Source organism: Xiphias gladius, chromosome 17, assembly GCF_016859285.1.
Source record: "Xiphias gladius isolate SHS-SW01 ecotype Sanya breed wild chromosome 17, ASM1685928v1, whole genome shotgun sequence".
NCBI lineage: Eukaryota > Metazoa > Chordata > Actinopteri > Istiophoriformes > Xiphiidae > Xiphias > Xiphias gladius.
This window is the reverse complement of record NC_053416.1, coordinates 7457009-7478025: the sequence shown is the minus strand read 5'-3', so window position 1 is coordinate 7478025 and position 21017 is coordinate 7457009. Positions and strand designations below refer to the sequence as shown.

The 21017-nt window shown below is 42.6% G+C and overlaps 1 protein-coding gene across 2 annotated transcripts in view; it reads right to left on the bottom strand.

The window, feature by feature from the left end:
- Positions 1–500: 500 nt before the first annotated feature.
- The window catches only part of dchs1b (dachsous cadherin-related 1b), an 86268-nt gene continuing 65751 nt past the window's right edge, over positions 501–21017 (bottom strand). For both annotated transcript variants that reach the window (XM_040150184.1, XM_040150185.1), the window contains 23 exons: positions 20689–20925; positions 18719–19777; positions 18308–18495; positions 17861–17957; positions 17553–17710; positions 14828–15268; positions 14121–14416; positions 13789–13904; positions 11493–11732; positions 10747–10872; positions 10377–10586; positions 9570–9826; positions 9213–9419; positions 8653–9049; positions 8422–8535; positions 8075–8286; positions 7813–7964; positions 7135–7265; positions 6626–6912; positions 5792–5933; positions 5473–5644; positions 4977–5386; positions 501–4862 (listed from right to left, as the gene is read on the bottom strand). In XM_040150184.1, coding sequence (XP_040006118.1) covers positions 2815–4862; positions 4977–5386; positions 5473–5644; positions 5792–5933; positions 6626–6912; positions 7135–7265; positions 7813–7964; positions 8075–8286; positions 8422–8535; positions 8653–9049; positions 9213–9419; positions 9570–9826; positions 10377–10586; positions 10747–10872; positions 11493–11732; positions 13789–13904; positions 14121–14416; positions 14828–15268; positions 17553–17710; positions 17861–17957; positions 18308–18495; positions 18719–19777; positions 20689–20925 — 7697 coding nt within the window. In that variant the 3' untranslated portion in view covers positions 501–2814. The remainder of the gene's footprint in view (positions 4863–4976; positions 5387–5472; positions 5645–5791; positions 5934–6625; positions 6913–7134; positions 7266–7812; positions 7965–8074; positions 8287–8421; positions 8536–8652; positions 9050–9212; positions 9420–9569; positions 9827–10376; positions 10587–10746; positions 10873–11492; positions 11733–13788; positions 13905–14120; positions 14417–14827; positions 15269–17552; positions 17711–17860; positions 17958–18307; positions 18496–18718; positions 19778–20688; positions 20926–21017) is intronic.

The window sequence follows — 21017 nt, the reverse complement described above, 5'->3', positions numbered from 1 at the left end:
CACCGTTGGCTGGATCTTGGGTAGATCACACAGGTTTCTCCGATACCGATAAAGGCTACCCTTTACTGTATGTGTTGACTTTACCCAGGATACTTGTTAGTATGAAACAAATATCCAGAAGGACGGTGTTGGTAGTGAGCATTTTGCAGGATGGGAAATCAGAATTCAGTACAACAATTTACAGAATATAGAAGTAAAATCAAATGTCATAAAGTATGTATATCGGTTTGTTGGTATATGTGACACCAAGCTATACACATTTTGTCAGGTCAGGGGTTCAAAGTACAGATAATCTCATTCTATTTGGTGTAATTCTGTAATGTGCATCATTGATAGGTTTTTATTTTACAGATATACATATTTTACATATATATATATTATTATTTATTTATTTTTATTTTTTCTGATTTTTTGGTCTGTCTTGGTTTCAAACATCTTGCAAACATGGGCTACTGTTCAATTATACATTTAGGTGAATATCTGCTGCTCTTGAAAGCCAGATGGTGACCATACTGGACATACAGCTCTGTCTCCTGGCCTGCTGTTCTCATGAGGTCTGCTGTGATTCTGCCCAAAGCCAAGTCTGCCCCTCCCTTTGGTAGGACGGTTCTCATAAATTACTGGATTTAACACCATATCTTCAAAGTTACCCCTCACAGCCCAGATAACTGGAACAGTGTTAAACTTGAATTACTTCCCAGCTCTTCCCTGAAAGTCTTTTTTTGAATTGTGAAAAAGATGAGGTCTGACTCCAGTTTGTCAAAAGAGATCAGTAGGAATTTATTATTTGCTTTAAATACATGTACAGCTCTTATTTTCTGCCATTGCTCACTGATCAGTCACTGGCATTCATCTCAAACTGAACTCCAAATGGAGGTCCTCCAATATAGAAATGTGTCTGACACAGCATGATTATGAGTTGAGAACATGTTGTGCTGGAGTTAGGCTCATGGCATGTGTAGCTTCTAGCTGAACCAGTGCCAGCTTTGCATGAGGCAATTTGTAGGGTTATGTTGAACAAAGAACAGAGGTAGAAGCCATCTCTTGAAAACAAGAGGACATCCAATCTGCAATTACCTCAAAATATTAAAAACAGGCCAGAAGGATAAATACACAGGGAAGAATGAAAAAGACGATCATAAAGCCTTTTTCCTTTTGCTGCACCAGCAGATTGCTTAAACTGGATCTGAATGATGACAGAAAAGAGAGAAGGTGCGGATGATGAGTTAAACACATGGAACCTGAAAACACTCACCATATCAGTGACAATCTTGATGTGTGAATCACGGAAATAAAATGCAAAGAACAGATTAAACATGGAAAAAAAATAATGCACTGGTTGCTTAATCCTTGTACATTCATCAGGGCTCCTGCATTCAGGCTTCTGCTTCCCACTTGTCTGGCTCATGTGCTACATTTCTCCAAGTTATGCCACTTTTCTTCTATGAGAATCCCAGCATGTTCACTGCATGTTATTTCCGTTGTGCTGAGATGAACAACTTCACAGTAAAATGCATTTAAGTTAATGACTTATGTAATCGACTTTAGGAAGCACTTTTTTTCAAAGACACAGAGGTGATCAGCAAATTGAGCTGTCCCTGAAAAACAAAGGGGAGGCGCTGTTTTGCATAACTCCATGCAACAACAGCATGCTGAACTGCTGGAGAAGCAGGCATTTATATTGGTTCACAGGTTTTCATCCGGTTGCTGTTTTGGATTTGGAATGATCTACAATTTGACAAAAAAAAGAAAAATTCTTAAGGTAACAACACAGCGTAGTGTGATCTGCGTTCGTTTTCCTACTGTTGAAATGGGGCAGCAAGTCTTCTTTTCATATAAATAATGCTAAAAACACAACAGTCTCCCTCTCACTCACAAAAGAACTGTCACAAGAGTCTCTAAAAACCTAGGAGACACATACAGTACATAATGTAGCCTGCATACATACAAATATACATATATGCAAATACACAAAAACAATAACCTCTCCATGTGGAATAATGGCATTTCTGGAAATCTGAAATCATAATTTTATATAAAAATATATAAAAATAAAAGTAAAATCAAAAGAAGTGTCATCTGAATTGGTGAGAAAAACAATCTCCATTGTCCTTCCACTGTGTGATGCATTGGCAATTCAATGAATCGGTGTCTCTTTGAACACACACCGTCTGTCCATGGGAGTCACACACATGTCCAGTGGCCATATTAAAAGCAGCCTCTAGATGAGTTAATACTGGAGTGTAAAAATGTCCACAGACACAAAGAGAGGAACAAGGTCCTTAACTCTCTGGCCAGCCAGCGAGATAACATGAAAACTACACATTTATCTATCTACACACTAAGGGATCTCTGACTGCAGGGCGTGGTAAATGCACATTCCCATGAAGAGGTCAGTTTACCTCTTAACCCTGGGCAGTTCATGGAGACCTGCGTCACTGTAGAAGGGTGGGCTGGTCCTGTCAACCCAGGCACATGTTCCAATTTTTTCCAATTTCGTGTGTTCCTGTAACACTGCCTACCAATGGGAGTACTTCAAGGAATGCAAATATTCTACCAGAAGAAGGTTAAGTATGTTTTTGTGGGTGTGTTTATTGTCCAAAATTCATATGGTTGGACACTTGAACACTGGACATTTGTGAAACCTTCATTCTTATGATGAAAACAGTGATTTCTGAGAATGACAGTACAACTGACACCTCTGTTTGCTTTCTTAAGTTCCATGAAAAAGAAGAGCCAGAATGAGGGTCTTTCATTTTTTGTTCAGTTTGTCTGTCTTAAAGTTTTTCCTTAAATAGTTTTCTAATTTTTCCATCATATTCTCATCTCGTGATCAGGACTCTGGTCCAGTGAGGGCTCCCTAGTGCTGATCATGGATGCTGAGGGCCCTTGGTTGACTCCAAAAGGAGAAACGGCTGGAGATCGAGCCGCCAGAGGGGAAAGAGAGGGGGAGAAGCTGGGGGACATTGCTGCTGATGAAATGGATCCCTCATGACTTATAGGGGACCTGCGGAGTGAGGCCAAGTGGGGGAATGTCCGTCCAATCACAGGGACCTTTGGCGGGACTGACATGGCCCCTGGGTGGGCCACTGATGTGATGAGAGGTGGAGGATCAATTCTAGGTTTGGGATCCATTTTGGGCTTGGGCTGGAAGGGTTGGCGAGGGTTCTGGCTCTGCTGAGCAGTTTCATCTTTCAGCCTGGCGATCTCAGTGAAGACATTGGCCAGAGGCTGGAACTGTGGGCACCAGTTGAGCAGGTAATCCCAGTTATAGCTTCCACGGAGCTCCTCGTCACTGGCAACGATAGCTGTGAGGGAACCATCCACTGAAGGTTTACCGTCCTCAGGGAAGGCATAATCCTTGGGTAGTGAAATGTTGAGGCCGCGGCCTACTCCCAGGTACCCACCCCCCTCGTCCCTATAGACTGGGAGCTGGCCAGAGAGCAAGGTCCCACTGAGACTGCCACCCAGTTTCTTTCCTTTGAACCAGGTGCTGCCCTCTAAAGCTGCAGGTTCACAGGAGATATCTGAGAGCTGGTCAGCATCCTGCTGAATTCCAGAGTCTGGTCCTCTGGCCGAGATGTGCTCCTGCATGGATGAGGTGATGGAAGCTACCCGGGGGTACTCATTTATCATTCTGATCTCATCATCCTCCGCTGCCTCAGCTGATCCTCTTCCACTGGAGTGGGAGGGATCCAGAGAGCCCCCTCTAGTGTACGGACCACCACCAGCCCCACCCTGATCTCCAGCATAGCCTGGCAAGGCCTGGTGGTAGATCCTCTCTCCTCCAGGTCCCGAGTTGCAATCATCCAGTTTCTGAAGAGCAGTTCCCGAGGCAGGAGTTCTGTTACCTGTATCCTGCCCTTTCTTTCTCCTGCGTGACTTGACTAGGAACACCACCACTGCCATGACCACAAGCAATATGATGAAACCAAGAGACACAGCAACGATGCTAATCAGCAGAATGTTGACGTCAGGAGCCAGGCCAAAGTTGGTATTTGTGACGTCGATGGAGATCTGGGCTGTAGAGGTGCGAGAGGTATCCAAAGGACTGTGAGCTCTCACATCAAAAGTCATAAGCCTGGTTTCCCTTTTGGCTCGGCCCGACCCACTGCTACTACTGCTACCTGAACTGTCCAGCTTGAGGAAAATCACCCCAGTGGTTTTGTTTACATCAAAGTATGGAGAGCTGTTTGAAAGAGAATAAAGAACAACACCATCCACCCCTCCATCCTCATCATTTGCTTGGACATAGCCGATGCTCTGGCCTTTCTTGGCTCCCTCTGGGACTTCAAAGGTGAAATCAGAGGATGTGAAGACTGGGTCATACTCATCCTCACCTGTGACAAACACCTGTACAGTCACAGTGGCTGAGTGGTTGCCTGAATCTACTGCGATTGCTACAAAGTTAAAAGAGTTGACCTTCTCAAAATCAAAGGGAATTTTGCTTCTGATTTCTCCTGAATTCTGGTCCACAGTGAAGCTGTCTTTTCCCACCCTGGACCGCTCCACCATGTAGTACTTTAGCTGGCCAAAAACCCCTGTGTCATGGTCTATGGCGTGGAGAACAGTCACAGCTGAGTTTGCTGGTTGGTTTTCTCTGATACTAGCCGTGAGGACTTCCACAGGGAAGAACGGATGATTGTCATTAATGTCCTTGACCTCAACAATGACTGGAGCTAGCGCAAAGTGTCCCTGTCCATCTGTGGCTTGGATGATGACAATATGTGTGGACTGGTGCTCACGATCTAGCGCTCGTTGAAGCCGCAGGGCTCCAGTCCACTGGTCCATGGTAAATAAGTCCACCTCATCACCAGAGCTGATGGTATACTGGACCTCAGCATTGGGAGTTGAGTCTGGGTCTGACAAAAAGACAAAAACAGAGTACAATGAATTAAGAAACAAAGTAACAAAGGAACAGTGAGAAACTGAGAGAAACTGAGATACCTAGACAAAAAGAGAAGACTTTTGCCCACCTGTAGCAGTCAGTCGTATGATCTCAGTCCCAGGGGCAGCTCCCTCACTCAGTGACACAGTATATTCTGCTCTGCTAAACACTGGAGGGTTATCATTCACATCACCAATGGTTATCACTGCAGCGACACTAGAGCTCCTCTGGGGCACACCACGGTCTGATACTACCACAGTGAGGTTGTAAAGTGGCTTGGTTTCAAAGTCAAGCCCCTCAGCCAACAGCAGAGTCCCAACAGTTTGGAAGCCCCGCCCCTCAACGAAGCGCACACTACTTTCGATCTGGAACGCATTTCCTTCATTTCCATTGGCAATAGCAAAGTCATAGCCACAGTTTTCTCGAGAGAGGTCGCTGTCAAAGGCCTCAAAAGTCAATACTGTTGACCCTGGAATAGTGTCCTCAGCAACTGTAGCCCTGCAGACAGAAGAATATTACAAAAGTAAGAGCAGCTGATGAAGTTAAACCATAAAACATCCAGCATATAATGAATGTAGCCTGACCTGTAGTCTGATTGATGGAACACAGGAGCGTTGTCATTGATGTCAGAAATCTGAACCTGGACTGTAGTCAGGGACGAGAGTGAAGGCGAGCCTCCATCACGAGCTTCGATGACAATATTGACTGACGGACGCTCAGGATCAAACTCAGCTCTGTTACTGATGAACAGGGTTCCTGGATATGGAAGGCAATGAGAGGAAGTCAGACATTGTGGTCTACTTTATTTTCAAAATGTAATGAATTACATATTACTTTCAATTAAAACCGGAAACTTATTTAGTGAGGTAAAAAATATCAGGAAGGGAGCAAAAGGTTGTTTACCGTTGTTGGGGTCAATGTAGAAACCCTCCTGGATTGATGACATCACTCTGTAGATGATCTTTCCATTCTCTCCAGAGTCCCTGTCAGTTGCTGTCACTGTGACAACTGCACTTCCCGGTGGCGTGTGCTCTGGCAGAGTTACCTGGGGTGCAAAATATCAAAAATAACACTTGAGCATCTTTGCAAAAAATAAAAAAAATAAAAAAAACAACGGCTCCAATAAATACTGTAATAAAATGCCTAAACTCATGGTGAGGACGTCAACAAGCACTAAACTTTGCATTTTATGCTGTAGTTTTTGTTTTTCCTGAACTCATGCTCACGTTGAAGTCATTTCCTGCGACAGAGTAGTAAATATTACACAGGCTCATCTGTATAACCTTTCCCTAGTCAATATTAGGCAGTTAACTTTTATCACCCCCACTACGTGCACGCTGGGAATTTACATATGTGTTTTTTGCAGTGTGTGTACATGTCTACAAGTGCTACTTTTTTCTTCTTGATGAAGTAGTCTGCTGGAGTGAAACTGTTGCTGAAGTGAATTTAATTCCCTTTCAAACTTTACAAGGCATGACACTTGAAGACATATATCCTGTGAATTTCCTCCAGTAGCAAGTAGTATGCAATGGACACATCAGATTTCTTTCTACACTAAAATAAAAGTACACAGACAAAATTATTAGTATATAGGAGAATGAATGTCAAGAAGCTGTCCTTTAAAGTGCTTGTATGATTTTGTGAGAAACAGAGTTGTACAAAACACACCTTGATTGTAATCGAAGTACCTACATCAAAAAAAGAAGTTTAATTAGCTTGATTTATTAGTCATCCTACCTGGTAGAGATCATGGGTGAATGCAGGTGCATTGTCATTAATATCCTCCACCAATATTGTAATGTTAGCCTCAGTTTGGTGCTGGCTGTCTGTGGCTCTGACAGTAACGGTGTACCACGTCTTCTCCTCAAAGTCCAGAGGGGCAGTGAGTGACACGCCTCCACTGTAGCGATGAATCCCAAACTTGCCTAGGGCTGTTGGGTCTAGCTGTAAGGAGTAAGCGAGGGCAGGACTGGAGTCGACATCATTGCCCGTCACAAGAGTGATCTCTGTGCCAATCAATGTGTCTGATAGATAGAGAAAGAAATTGAACAAAAACCTGTTAGTTGCATTCAGCTTTCCATTTTGCACAGCAATGATGCATAACTGCACATTCTTAGACCTGCATAGCTTGCCTGATGACAGAATTTGTTATGTAAATTTAATGTACTTGCTTAAACTGGCCTACATAAGATGCATAACCAGGAAGCACAAAATTCCTGCAAATTTCCTGCAAATAAAGTACTTACTCTCTGGAATGCGGACTTCCTGGGGCAAGGGAATAGTGGGACTGTTGTCATTCTGGTCAATAATGATCACTGTCAATGTGGCTGAACCAGCCAATCTTGGACTTCCTCTATCAGTTGCTGTAACTACTAGCCTGTGGGTGGGCAAAAAGAGAGGTTTTCCAAAAAGCATTCTTATGTCTCTTATTACATGTTAAGTTATAAAAGTTTAATTTTAATGTTGGTGATGACAGAAAAAATGTAAAAGGAATGTCAAAGGATGTATATCTACTTGATATTACATTTTAACCTTTGGTTACACATTCTAATATTGTTATGAAACACGCAAAAACTTATGAAAAAGTTACAGTCAACAGAAGTTGATTTACAGAGTTTGAAAATTGCAGCTTTGATACATCTGGCATGTAGATATCAGTTTGTAATGATGCCTACATCTTCAGCAAACTATATCAACCTCCTCACCAGCTATATAAACAAAAACTAGCGGAGTGAATATGATTCACGATGTGCTACGTCTATTTTCTTCCTTCTATAAATGTTTCCTGTGTTTAAACATAGTGGACTTTATCTGTACATCACCATGCAGCAACAGTTATTACAGGTAAAATATATATCCATCCTCCAAATGAGCACATAGAATCGTTCTTCGTGAGGTTCATTTAACCACAAGTCTGTTCTCACTTGGTCTGGGTAAAGATCTCACGGTCCATGATGGCTGCTGTGGTGATGCTTCCTGTCATTGGGTCAATCTTGAACAGGCCGCTCATGCCCGATGACTGGATGGAGTAGGTCACCTGACCATTTTGGCCCTGATCCACATCCTCAGCAACCACCTGGGAAAAGTTGGAGGTAAGAGGGGGGGGATTTATTTTTACCCTTAGCAAAACTTCTGTAGACCAAGTACTGTATTTTTTTATTTTGCAGTTTTTACATTTGGGAGTACCTGTATGATTGGCATTTCATATCCCTGGGCTTCTCTCATATAGGCTACATAATTCTGCAGTTGAAAGCGAGGAAGGTTGTCATTGACATCCTGCAGGATCAAGTTAATAGCCATGAAAGACGTGGAGGACACGGTTTCAGCCTTCACGACGAGACGGAGTCTGGGGGTGTCTTCGAAGTCCAGACCCTTGGAGCTCTGCACCCAGATTTCACCTGGAGGAAAGGAAGATAGGGTTGGAAAATGAGGATCAGGATACAACTTTTTAAAACGCAAATCTTATTGGTAATCTGCAGTCTATTACTTACAAAAAAAAACACTTTTACACTTTTTACTATTATGAGTTTTACCTGTTGAGGAGCTGATGCTGAAGGCCTGCTTTCTGTTCCCACTGAAGAGGCTGTAACTGATACCCTTACGTGTGCCATCTGGGTGTTGAGCTTGAGTCTGTGCCACAGCCGTGCCTGAATTTTGGGAAAAAAACCAAGAAAATATTCTTTAACTGTGACAGCAGAGAGATCACGAAAGAGTGTAGAGGCACAGATGAACTGATCCCTAATAAGAATGTATTAATGTCCAACCTTTTGCAGCGTTCTCCTGTATGCTGACATCTCTGGCATTCCTAGAGAAGCGAATGCCACTGTACTCCACCTCCTTCACGTAAATCACCACCACACCCTGTGCAGACTGAGCTGGGCTGCCCTGGTCCATAGCCTCCACAATTAACGTCCTCTGAGCCTGGGTCAGATCTCCAACTGCCTCAGTGGCCCGGATCTCCCCAGTCAGGGAGTTAATGCTGAAACCCTTTACTGGCATAGCAAAACGGTAAAACACAGAACCGTTGGCTCCAAAGTCCTTGTCCTCTGCCTTCATTGTGGCTAGAACCCGCTGGGAACGTTTGTTGGACACCTCAATGACCATCGGATCCTGGATGAAGAAAGGAATGTTGTCGTTGACATCCAGGATGGTGACTGTCACCTAGAAGGAAGACGTCACATGTGGGGTAAAGTGGAGAATTTATTGGTGATGTAATGAACATAAAAATATTCACAAAACTTAATCTCCCACATATGAATCATAAATTCAAGGCTTTTTTCAACGATCAGTCAACTGAACACCTTCAATATCTAACCTCATTTACCTGAGCAGAGGTATTCCTGGGTGCGGCAGGTGAAAGGTCAACAGCAAACACCTGGAAGCTGTATGACTCTATTTTTTCCCGGTCCAGAGGTGCTGCCGTGGTGATACGACCGGTGTTCTCATCCACAGTGAATGCTCCATGAGTCTCTTTGCTAAGGAAATACAAAACCTTCCCATTGAGGTCATCATCAGCATCTGTGGCTGACACCTGGAAATAGATAAATAAATTTACATGATTAAATTAGTATTACTGACATATGAACACATTTGTTATAAATGTAAAATACATTGTATGACAGCAAGATGTTTTATAAAAGCATGTATTCTGAATCTCATCTTAATTCCGAACTCTGCTTACATCCAAAACTTGTGTGCCCTCTGCAGCATCCTCTGACACTTCCACAGAGTAGCTACTTCTGCTGAAGACAGGGCTGTTGTCATTGACATCCAGCACTTTGACTTCCACTGTGACAGTAGTGCTGAGAATGGGACTGCCTCGGTCCGTGGCCACCACCTCCAGAGTATATTCTGCCCTCGTCTCCCTGTCTAGGCCGCGTGACGTAGACAGGGCTCCTGTGCCAGTGTGGAGTTGGAAATCTCCATGAGGGTCTCCCGCTGAATGGAAGGAGTTCATGGGGCAGAAGAAAGAAAAATCTTTTAAAAATAAGGAATTTTCTATGGATTTAGAGTTAAAAGAAGAAAAGAATGGCGAACATCTGTACCAACTCTGAACTTAAATCAAAGTTTGAATGTGTTCCAGACAGGTATATGGAATGCACTATATTTGAAATAAGACAGAAGAATGTCAGGATCGAGCCTAAGTTAGCAGTATGCAGATCTCATCTTTCATATGGGAGGAATAGAGCCCAGTCAAAAGCAATACATTACTCCAAATGCTGCACACGTTCAGTACAACTCCAGATATCACCAAAAATGGTCCAAGTTATTGGTCTACAATAATCTCTCAACAATATATAAATATATACATGACCTTGTCCAGTCCGAAAAACACCAACAATGAGAAAAATTCACGTTTTTTTCACAAAATATTGTTATTTTCACAGCAGTCGCAACCCAGAACAGCAATTACAGTAATTGTGGTAAACTAAATTGCTCTTTAAATCCATTCTAATACTTGGGATAGGCACAAAACACTGTTTCTCACCAATAATCCTGTACTCCAGCTCTCCACCAGGACCTGAGTCAGGGTCTGTAGCTTTGAGAAAGCAAAGCTCTACAGGGGCCTGGTTCTCTGGCACCTCCAGTCCATACCATGGCTTTGCAAAGACTGGGGCATTGTCGTTCACATCCTGCACCTCCACACGGACTACAGCCTTGGCAAAGTTGGGAGGCACACCTCCATCCCTGGCATACACTGATATGAGGTGGAAATTGTTAAACTGATGAGATGTTGGATCCCATACAAAAGTTTGAATTGATGTACTGCTGAGGTGCTCTGTGGGAATAAGTGAGCTTGAGCTCCAGTAGTATAAAGTTCAAACAGAGCCATGCAAAACAATAGATATATTTAGTACCAGTGAGAGTGTAGTGATCCTGTAGCTCTGTGTCTAGTGCCTTTGTGGTGGTGATGACTCCTGTCACAGGGTTGATAATGAAGCCTTCCTCTGTCACACCCCCATAGGTCACTTGGCCATTAGAACCTGCATTAAAACACAAGACAGACAAAAAAAAGTTAAAGGCTGGGCACCCTACAAAACAAGCAATAAAGAAAATAGGCTACATTCATTGTAATAAGGCAGAGTAATGAGACAAATCCTAATAATAGCTCCAGAAATATAATGCTCTGGACAATGACTGTAACCACACATTTTCATTAGCATGAGCTCGTGGTTTGTTTTAAAGTCATGTGGTTTCTCAAAAGCATTTATGTCCCTCTCTTGTTTAGTTCTCTGGCCTTCTACTGGAGGCTTAGGTACTGTGTACCAGCTGTACATTTTAAGTAATTTTTCCTGCATTGAATTTTTGAACCTTTCTTCTTTTAATGCTTTCATGTCTTGTCATAACTTTGTCCTACATCCTTCCTTCTTGAAATCATCTATAACTCTTAAAAAGAAAAAATGTGTTGCTGGAATCTACGGACTTTAATATTTTATTGAATTATGAAGCACAAAATCTGGGTAAAATATGTGTACAGCTTTTTTTTTTCCTGGGCTAAAATTCCTTTTTGCTTATATAAGAAGATGTTTTTCAAAGTATGTCCGTATTTCCTGCTCACTGACTATACTCTATTCTATAAATTGAAAAATACATTAAAACCAACCTTGATCCTTGTCAGTGGCAGTCACTGTCAACACTGTTGTTCCTGGTCCTTGGTTTTCCATCACCTGGGTCTCAAACTCTGCTCGTTGGAACACTGGAGCTTCATCGTTCACATCAATCACCTGCACACACAGCACCTGAGAGGTGGATAGCTGAGGTATCCCGTGATCCTCTGCTACAATGGTCAGATTGAAGACTTCCTGCTCTTCCCGGTCTAAGGCTTTAAGGATGGAGAAAGAGCCTAAAAAGAGAGAAATATTCAGTGAGCAGTGAATAAGAACTTTCCTAGGTTACTTCACTTAAAATCTCTATTCTCATTTGAATTACTTTGGTCTTGAATTGAATTGTGTATGCAGTTGTGTTTGTGTCTAAATGTGTTTACATTGTTTTTATGAACAGCTTTTGCTTTATGAGAGTTTCCACAGTGAGCAAAATATAACTTCATGCCAGCTATTCACTTCTTGAACAGGCATTCAAATGTGAACCACTGCAGTACAGAGCTTTATCAGTTAACATGGATTATTATTGCAAAGCACAAACGTAGGAAGGTAAGCAAACACATGCAGTATTCAGATTGCAACTTGGAACTACATAGTTACCAACTAAAATCAGGCTATGACCTCCCTTATTGTTTTTTTTTTTTAATTTCTCTGTACAACATTAGAGTATCTTGGCCTTTGAATCTGCAAGGCATTAGCTGGTGCGTATTTTATGTAAATCAAGTTGGTTCAGATAGAGTCTGTGAATCAGACCTCCGCTGCTCAGACAGACTTTGGCTTCACTTACTCTCTTACCTTTTGTGTTTATAACCCACACCCCTGTCATCACCCAGACTACAAGGAAGGTAGGCCAACGTGAGAGGAAATATGAAATTTGTGTCTGAAATGTTCACAGCAATGTACAAGTTTAGCTGGCATGCTGTGCGTGAGAGTTGAAAGTGTGTTGACTTTTCTGTGAGGCTATGGCCCCTTATGTTTCTGTGAAGTTCTGCTAGCTCCCATGTTTTAGCCAAAACACAGACAGATCCAAAACATTGACTGTACTATTTCATCCTCCTCTGTGGCCAATTTAGTGTTACTAATACAGTGTCAAACTTATGAAAAAAGGTGCTCTCTGGACCAGCTTTGCTCAAAATCACATGCAACGTTATCTAAATTTTATCAAAGGTCTCAAGGTTTCCAAAAATACAAGATATATCATACTGAATTTCAGGAAAATGTGCATATTATAATGTATAAGACAGAATTTTTCATTCAATGCAGCGCTGTGTCCATAAAAATTGTGTATAGGAATTGAGTATTTTAATTGTTAATCCTAAACAAGCAGATATACATTAGAATATATGAAATTATCTCAAACAGCATTAAATGCTCTCTCTACTTTTGAAGCTACTTGAGAAGAAATTAAGACACATATAGAAAACACTGGCTCTCAAGTGGTTATTAAAACCAACAGTAAAGCTGATTTAATGTGAAAATAACAGACATTTAATTTATAAGCAGCAATCAGGCTAATGATACCCCCCACATTAGCCAGGCAGTTTAGAAAATGTCTTCGTGATACAATGCTAATTTGCTATTAAAGCTACTATTAACCATAAGCTTAAGCCATAAGCACCACCCAGTCTGAGAAACAAACCAGAAGTGAAATCAACTCCTGCTAATGCACCAGACACTTGACAGTAATTAACTTTCTTCCATCTGGAAGCTGCATTACATGTCTGTTTTATGGTTCCTAATCCCATCTCAGCCAGAGTTGAGCACGCCCACACCACCCAGCTCCAGTGATGGAGAGATTACACATAAGCATATATAAGATATCAAAGGCTGCCCACATCCCTAGCCCAAATAAAGATCTGTTTCCATGAACAAATCCATCAAGAAAAGAACACCAAAGCATTATTCGAGTGAAATTTCGCTCCACGGCATTGAAAGATCATCTATTAAAGAGGGTTATGAGGCTTATGAGTGTTGTAGCAGTTGAAATCCTGTGGACGAAGCACTTCAGTGGATAATTATGATCTACTGGAAATTTTTGTTCATCCAGGGGGCTTCAATGGGTGGGGTGCTTGTTATCTATCAATCGTGACATCCCGCAGAAAACAGCCACATAGTAAGGTTTAAAGCTCTTCAGTGTTAAATCGATCAAAACAGGACTGTAAACGTGAGAAATTATGAGGTGAATTGCACTCAAATCATCCGTTGAAGAAGTGTAAATTGGATATTTATGGGAAATCCCAAGTCTCTTGTTATATGATTTTAACATTATTTTTAGATTTTACCCTAAAATAGGCTTACCGGTGTTGGGGTTCAGACTGAAGCGACCAGCACTGTTGCCTGACTGGATTCTGTATGACACCTGGCCATTTTCACCTTCATCCTCATCTCGAGCCATCACGTACAAAATCACAAACCTGTCAATAAAATTACAAACAAAATCTCAAATTATAACAAGCATGAAAACCACTTGCTAATCTTCAATCTTGGAGCTATGAAAGTAACTTGTTTATTTTTAAACAGGCTTCTTGGATGTTCTTCCTCTGTAGTCTGAATACTGAAAACTGCCAGAGTCATGACTTAAATGTGCATGAAGGTACCAAAAAAAGACCACAGTTAGACATGCCACTCACCCCACAGGCTGATCCTCCATGACACTGACTGCAGACGGAGAGCTGAAGACCGGAGCGTTGTCATTTTCGTCTGTTACAAACAGTCGGGCAGTGACCGAACCCCAGCGCCTCTGAGAAGGGTCCACTGCTTGATCTGTGGCCCGCACCACAAGGTAGAGGGAGGGCGTGGACTCACGATCTAACTTCTGCCCAATGGTCAGGACTCCACTGGAGGGGTCAAGGGTCAAGAGGTCAGGTGTGTCAGGCCAGAAGTGCTCGATGGAGTAACGTAGCTCACTGTTGGGTCCACTGCCATCCTATAAACAGAAAGCACATCATTTAGTGGAAATTTTGATCAAGAAAGGAAAACCAAAAAATCAGAGATTTCTTCTGCATCAACACAGTTTTTATCAGGGGATTTTGCTTTCCATACTTAATTCACATGATGACAACTGAGAAAATTTCTTTCGCTGATGAGGACTGTGAGATGTGTTTGACAGAAAAATAATGGATTAATCAATGACAAAAATAACTGTTAGCTGCAGCCTTATTTTGTTTTAACAATTGATGACGGCAAATAAACTAACCAAATTTCTCTGATTAGCTCTGATTTATGATGTTTGGTTGAAAATATATCCATTGTATACAATGAGGGAGCAATGAATGAAGTAGCAGTCACTGGTAAACAATATCATTTCTGTAGCTGATAAATAATTTCAGTTACCCACCCGATCCACAGCCTGGAAGGTATACACTGAAGCCCCTGGCTCTATGTTCTCTGGGATCACAATGGTAACTGGGTCTTCCGTGAACTTTGGGGTGTGGTCATTGCTATCCTGCACGTTGATATCCAGCTGCACTAGGTGGCTGCTGGGAATAGCTTGGGAGAAATCAGACACCTCGATGTGCAGAGTGTACCTCGACCCCTTCTCATAGTCCAGCTCGCGTACCAGATACACATCGCCCTTTAAACGGTCCACCATGAAAGTCCCATCCTGGTCTGTCCCCCCCACTACCAGGTAGGTCACCTGGCCCTCCAATAGAGAAGATTCGTGCTTGTCATGCGAGCAGATGGAGCCAATGATGGAGCCCGGAGAAGCCCCTTCGACTGTGTTGAGGGTCATTGAGAGCATGTTGGGCTTGGGGTTGGACCTGGAGGAGCTGAGAACCTAAAGGAAAAGAAAAGAGGTCAGAATTTGTTGCAACTTACTTGAATTAATCATGATGACTGCGATTTGAAAGTAATCAATATTAAAATAAGTAAAATAAAGTGACTTAGAAATTTCTTTAATCATCCATATATCTATCCCAAAACAGATTAAAAGAAACAAGTGAAACATTTCAGTCTATATATATATACAGTAGGGTCCAACTGTATATATATAGTAATACTTCAACCAAGCATAGGGGAAAAATGTCAAGGCGTGTGTTGTGCTGCGCATGTTACTGGATCGTATTTCCTTTGCTATTCTGCAGACAATGTGGTTATATGGTCCTCACCCCAGCCCATCCCTAAACATAGCCTTGGGCTCTAGTCCATGTCTGTTTTTTTGTTATAATAACCCTCACAGGCATTCTCATTGTACATGAAGACATTAAGTTCAATTCTCCCAGTAAATATCTTCACACTGCAGCATTCTGGCTTGAAGATGAGTCAGAATTTGTGATCTGTGACAGAATAATGAAGGGTTTGGTGGGATGGAAAACTGTAAATATTCCAGTTCAATTAATGCAGAACAATAACTACAGTCTCCATAAGCAGCAGTCTGGTCAGATGGGAAACAACTACGTGCCAGGGGGCTTTTGCCACTTTGAGCAACAATTTCAGGGTTCCATATTGTTCTGGGAAAGATCAAAGAACTCTGAAGTCAGCAAGCATGAGCAGATTTTAACAAGCTCTGGTTTCACCATCACAAAAAATCCATACACACACCATCCTTCACTTTCATTACCAAGATCTCTTACAATGAATTGGATCTTTATGGTTTCTTTATCAAGCATGAATAGCAAGGATAAACCTAGAAGAAGAGGGAAGTGATGTGAGTAATGTGCATAATTTAGCCTCATGTGCTGACTAAAAAGGCTGACCCAGACATTTGAAGCTAAACTGTGCTACAAACCATATGTTGATGTTAATGACCCCTATTTGTTTTAAAAGTTATAAAACAGAACCATGTTCTGTTTTTTTCCTCTGTGTTTCATTGTGCTGCAGCAAGCCAGTCACAGTCTTCCACAAAAAAATGGGGCAGTGATTTTGAAATTCAAGTGAAATACAGCAACAATTGAACAAATTTAACTGAGGTTTGTAGTGTGTTAAGTCTGCAAATGTTTACATATAGGGTGGCAGGAGTATGGGTGGCTAAGTCTTGAATTCTTTTAAAATCATTTGATCAAATACATCACAGCATTTCCGTTATCTTGAATGTGATGCTTTACCAGACGGTACAAGAAACTGTACTGTGCTGTACTACTTGTACTTTTCCTCGGCTTTCCCCAATTTCGTTTCCCATAAAAGCAAGCTAGCATGTGTACTGTGGTACTTGTGGTGTAAAACAACATCCCTATGTCTGATTTCACCAGCAGCTATTTGAAATGTTATCTCAAATCATTATCTGGGAATGTGACCTAATGAGAGAGTTTGAATGTGCCGCGACTGTCAGCTTGTCTTTGTGTGTATATGTATAACTGCCTGCTACCGTATAGGGCTGTATTTCCTTTCTCTTTGCGTGATTTGATGCAGCTGACTCTCATCAAATCTCACGTGGGAGCATTTGATTCCAAGGTGCCTGTTTCCCCTCTGTGTAATCTCAATGTCGCACAAGCTGGGTGCAAGCAAAATCTAAGGCAGGCACTCCCGCTGTAATTAGCATCCTTTTTCCTTCTGAAATCACATCACATAAAAACAATGAGCTAAAAGCATCACAGTCAAAGCAAACCACCAGCCTTCTCCGGCTAAATGCCCCCGTGGCAGACCAATCTTCTTTCCTGCTGTTGAATTCCTGATATTGTGTGTTGATATGCAGGAATGACCCTCAAACAGAAAGTTCAGAACAATAACTCAGTCAAGAGCAGCTCCCTCCTGCAGCTCTGGGTTTCTCACCTTGGGTTTTGGTTACCCTACTAACCTTTGGAGCAGGAAATACACACTAGATTGAATAGATGATTTTGTTTGTACAGGCCCAGATTCAGTTTCTCTCCTTCTCATATTTACCTCCTTTTCCAATGCCTTTGACAGTTATACTGTTCACTTTGTGCAAAGTTTGAGGAAATTACTTGCAGCCAGGAATGCATAAGGATTGAGGTAATGTGTCGATGTGACAGCTTTTGGCTTGGTCACCAAATTGGTCTTTGTTTAAAATTGCCAAATGCCTTTGGAATGTTTCTGAGAAGCAACCGATGTATAGGTGTTTGTGCATGCAGCTTTAGGTTATAAAATCTACAGATTATGTTTACCTGTATCCGTAGCTGGCAGGTGGAGCTGAGGCCTGGTGTGCCGTGGTCAGCAGCAGTCACAACAAAGATGTATTCGGCTCGCTCTGCCCATCTCAGAGGGGAAGCAGTTCTCAGCTCGCCACTGGTCGGGTTAAGGGAGAAACGCTCTGCTCTGGAGCCTTCGGAGGATGCAACAGATATGGATATCAGCTCAAAGTAAAAGTAATGATGATGAAACACTCAATAAACATAATTTAACACTTGGATAGTGATGTGAATCTTGAGGGAACTGATTAAAACATAACTTTAAGAGGATTTATTACACTCACCTGATAAAGAGTAGTATACAGTCCCATTCTCTCCCTCGTCTGCGTCTTTTGCTGTCACTGTCCCTAAGACTGTCCCAGATGGAAGCCCCTCCATCACCTACAATGGAGAAGGATAATTATTCATATTAATGTCTTTTTCCAACATACTATGTCTTGTTTATGTACAGTATCTTCCTATTATGTTATGTTTTAAAGAATTGTGGCTCACACATGATAGGATTAGGTTTAAGAAAAAAAAGTTAGTTAGGACTAGGGAATGAAGGTAACAAAACGTATTGCTGCTGAAATATGAAACCTTAGCTGGGAAATCCCACTGGATAAGCCCCAATGTGCACGGAGGTCGAGCTGAGACCAGGGTAACTTATGTTCAACATCATATAATATTCATCTCCCAAACCAGCTGGATGTCTCTCTGACCTGATCTATCTAATCTCCCTTCATTCTCACCTCAAGGAGCAGCTCCCTGTCCGGCCTGGCATGAGTGAAACTGGGGGCATGGTCATTTTCATCTAGCACGGTGATATGAGCAGTGCCAGTGGCGCTACGTGGGGGTGTACCCCCATCCTGTACAACCACAACAAGCTGGTAACTGGACTGCTGCTCTCTGTCCAGGGCAAGGCGGGTGCTGATCTCACCTAAAGAAAGAGAGGAAAACAAATTGAGAAAAGGCTTTAGCTTCGATAACTTGATTAATTACCATGTTAATGTAATTGACAAACAGCAAATCATTATTCTTCGAGGGAAATGTTGCTGTTTTAAGGCTGCTTATGGAGTACATTTAACTACATTGATTACATTTAATTCAGTGTAACACTGCTAAATCCAACTAAAAAAGCTAAGTCATGTGCTTATCCTCACCTGTTTGTGAGTTAATCTGAAAGTGTCTGTCAGTGTGCAGCAGCCTGTAGGTGAGTCGAGCATTTAGTCCTGCATCTCTGTCCGTTGCAGACACCCTGCCAAAGCCTGTCCCGGCCAGCAGGTTCTCTCTGACAGCCAGGAACACCCTCTCCTGGCTCAGTCTGGGGGAATTGTCATTCTCGTCAGTCACTGTCACCCTGACTGTGGCACTGCCAGTTCTCCGTGCCCCTCCTGGGCCTGAGGTGGCCAGGACAGTCAACAGGTACATGTCTTTGACCTCTCGGTCCAGAGAGCTACGAACAAACAGCCAACCACTATCTGGCATGATGCCAAAACCGGCAGCGTCACCATCAGGCCTAAGGCGGTAGGAAATAGAGGAGTAAGAAGATGAGGAGGAGCTTCCACCCTTCCCAGAAGCCTCCCTGTTGAGTGCTCGAACTTGCAGGAAACGTGTGTTGAGAGGTGTGTTTTCCCGTAGCTCCACACGGTAGGTCAGGGTGTCAAAGTTGGGGCCCTGTGCATCTTGTGCTTGAATGTGGACCACAAGAGTGAAGGTAGAGCTAAGCTGAGGCGCTCCACCATCCTTGGCAACCACCTGAAGGTCATAGCGTGGGACATTTTCGTATGACAGACTCCCAATCAGACGTACCTCCCCGCTTCCCCGGTCCACACCAAACGTCCTCTGGCCACTGCTGCCTGCAGACCCAGCAGAGACCAGGTCGAAGCTGAGCTGACCATTATGGCCAGAATCCTTGTCGGTGGCCTGAATGCGGTAGATAACAGTCCCCATTTTGGTGATCTCGGGTAAAAGGAGGGACTCTGATGATGAGGGGAAGAAGGTGGGGGCGTTGTCATTGACGTCTGAAATGGTTATGCGTACCCGGCTGGTTCCATATGCTGGCGGAGAGCCGGAGCGTGCCTGGATTTCCAGGTCAAGACTGGAGCAGGTCTCATGGTCCAAAGGAAGGGCTGTACGAATGGTACCAGAAGCACTGTCCACCGTGAAGTAACCATCAGGGTCACCAGAAGAGATGGAATAGAAGATATCCTTAGACACCCCTAAAGGGAAGGCAAAGGGGGAAAAAAAGCATGTCACAATGTCCCTGAGCCCATGGTGAGTACTTCAGAATGCTTGGTATTAAATTTACAATGATATAAAAGAGAAAAAGAGAAAATAGTTACATTTGAGAAGCTGGAAGCAACAAATCTTTGGCATTTTTGCTTGATAAATGACATTAAAAAATGATTCATCTAATAAAAAGTTTCACCACTAAAACAGACTGAAAGAGTTGAGAGAGACTGTTGATTTTCCACTCCTCTTTAGGTGAGTGAATACATACCCGGCACATAAGAAAATTCTCATGACAGATCCATATCCACTTTTAGTAGACAGGGATGTGGTGTGTTTATTTCAGCTCATATCTCATGTAAGTGTTAATGAAGGACTGGGTTTACTCAAAGTAGGTTAGGGTCTGGATTAACTGAAAGCCTTGTACAGCTACACAGACAGAGATAAGTGTGCTTCTGTCCACTACACCACTGAGAACACTTCATTCTGACTCCCACTCAGAATTATAACCCGATCCAAATCCATTTCTCCATTATTAATAGTCAGAGCAAATAAAAGTCTAGCTACAGTGAAAATAATCCCCAGCAAAGCGCATGGTGTGTGATCGATGTGATTTCTTAATGGAGTGTATGCTCTTGTTGCCTGTGTATTTGTACAACTGCTGGAGTGAGAGGTAAGGCATCATGAACTGTCCAGCCCCTTAGTGCATTTCTCTCCTGGTACTTGTCAGAAAGATGGAAACAGGTATGTCACATAAGACAGGTTCTCAGTGGTGAGGTATGTTAAGTAAACTGATAAAAGCAATCCTGCAATGACTAAAGGCAGAACAGACACAGACATACCGTACAGTAAAGAGAAGAAAATACTTAATCAGAGGACATGAGTGCACAGGTGTTCTCACCTGTCTTGGCTGCAGCGCGGACCACTCCCACTGCTGTCCCCCTGTGAACGTCCTCGGACACAGTGAAGAAATACTGTGCCTGTTCAAACAAGGGAGACGCCACTGAGCCTCCCACGACGCTAACGTTCACCCTGGCATTGATAGGCGCCGTCAGACCACCACCATCCTCAGCTGATATCACCATGGAGATTACCGTGTTGGCTTTGCCATGGAGTGAGCGAGAGAGAGAAATCACACCTGCAGAGGAAAAAATACAAATAGAGAAGAGAAATCACTCTACAGCCACTGATTTTTAAAATGCTCCAAAGTGGACACAGAGAACACTTAGG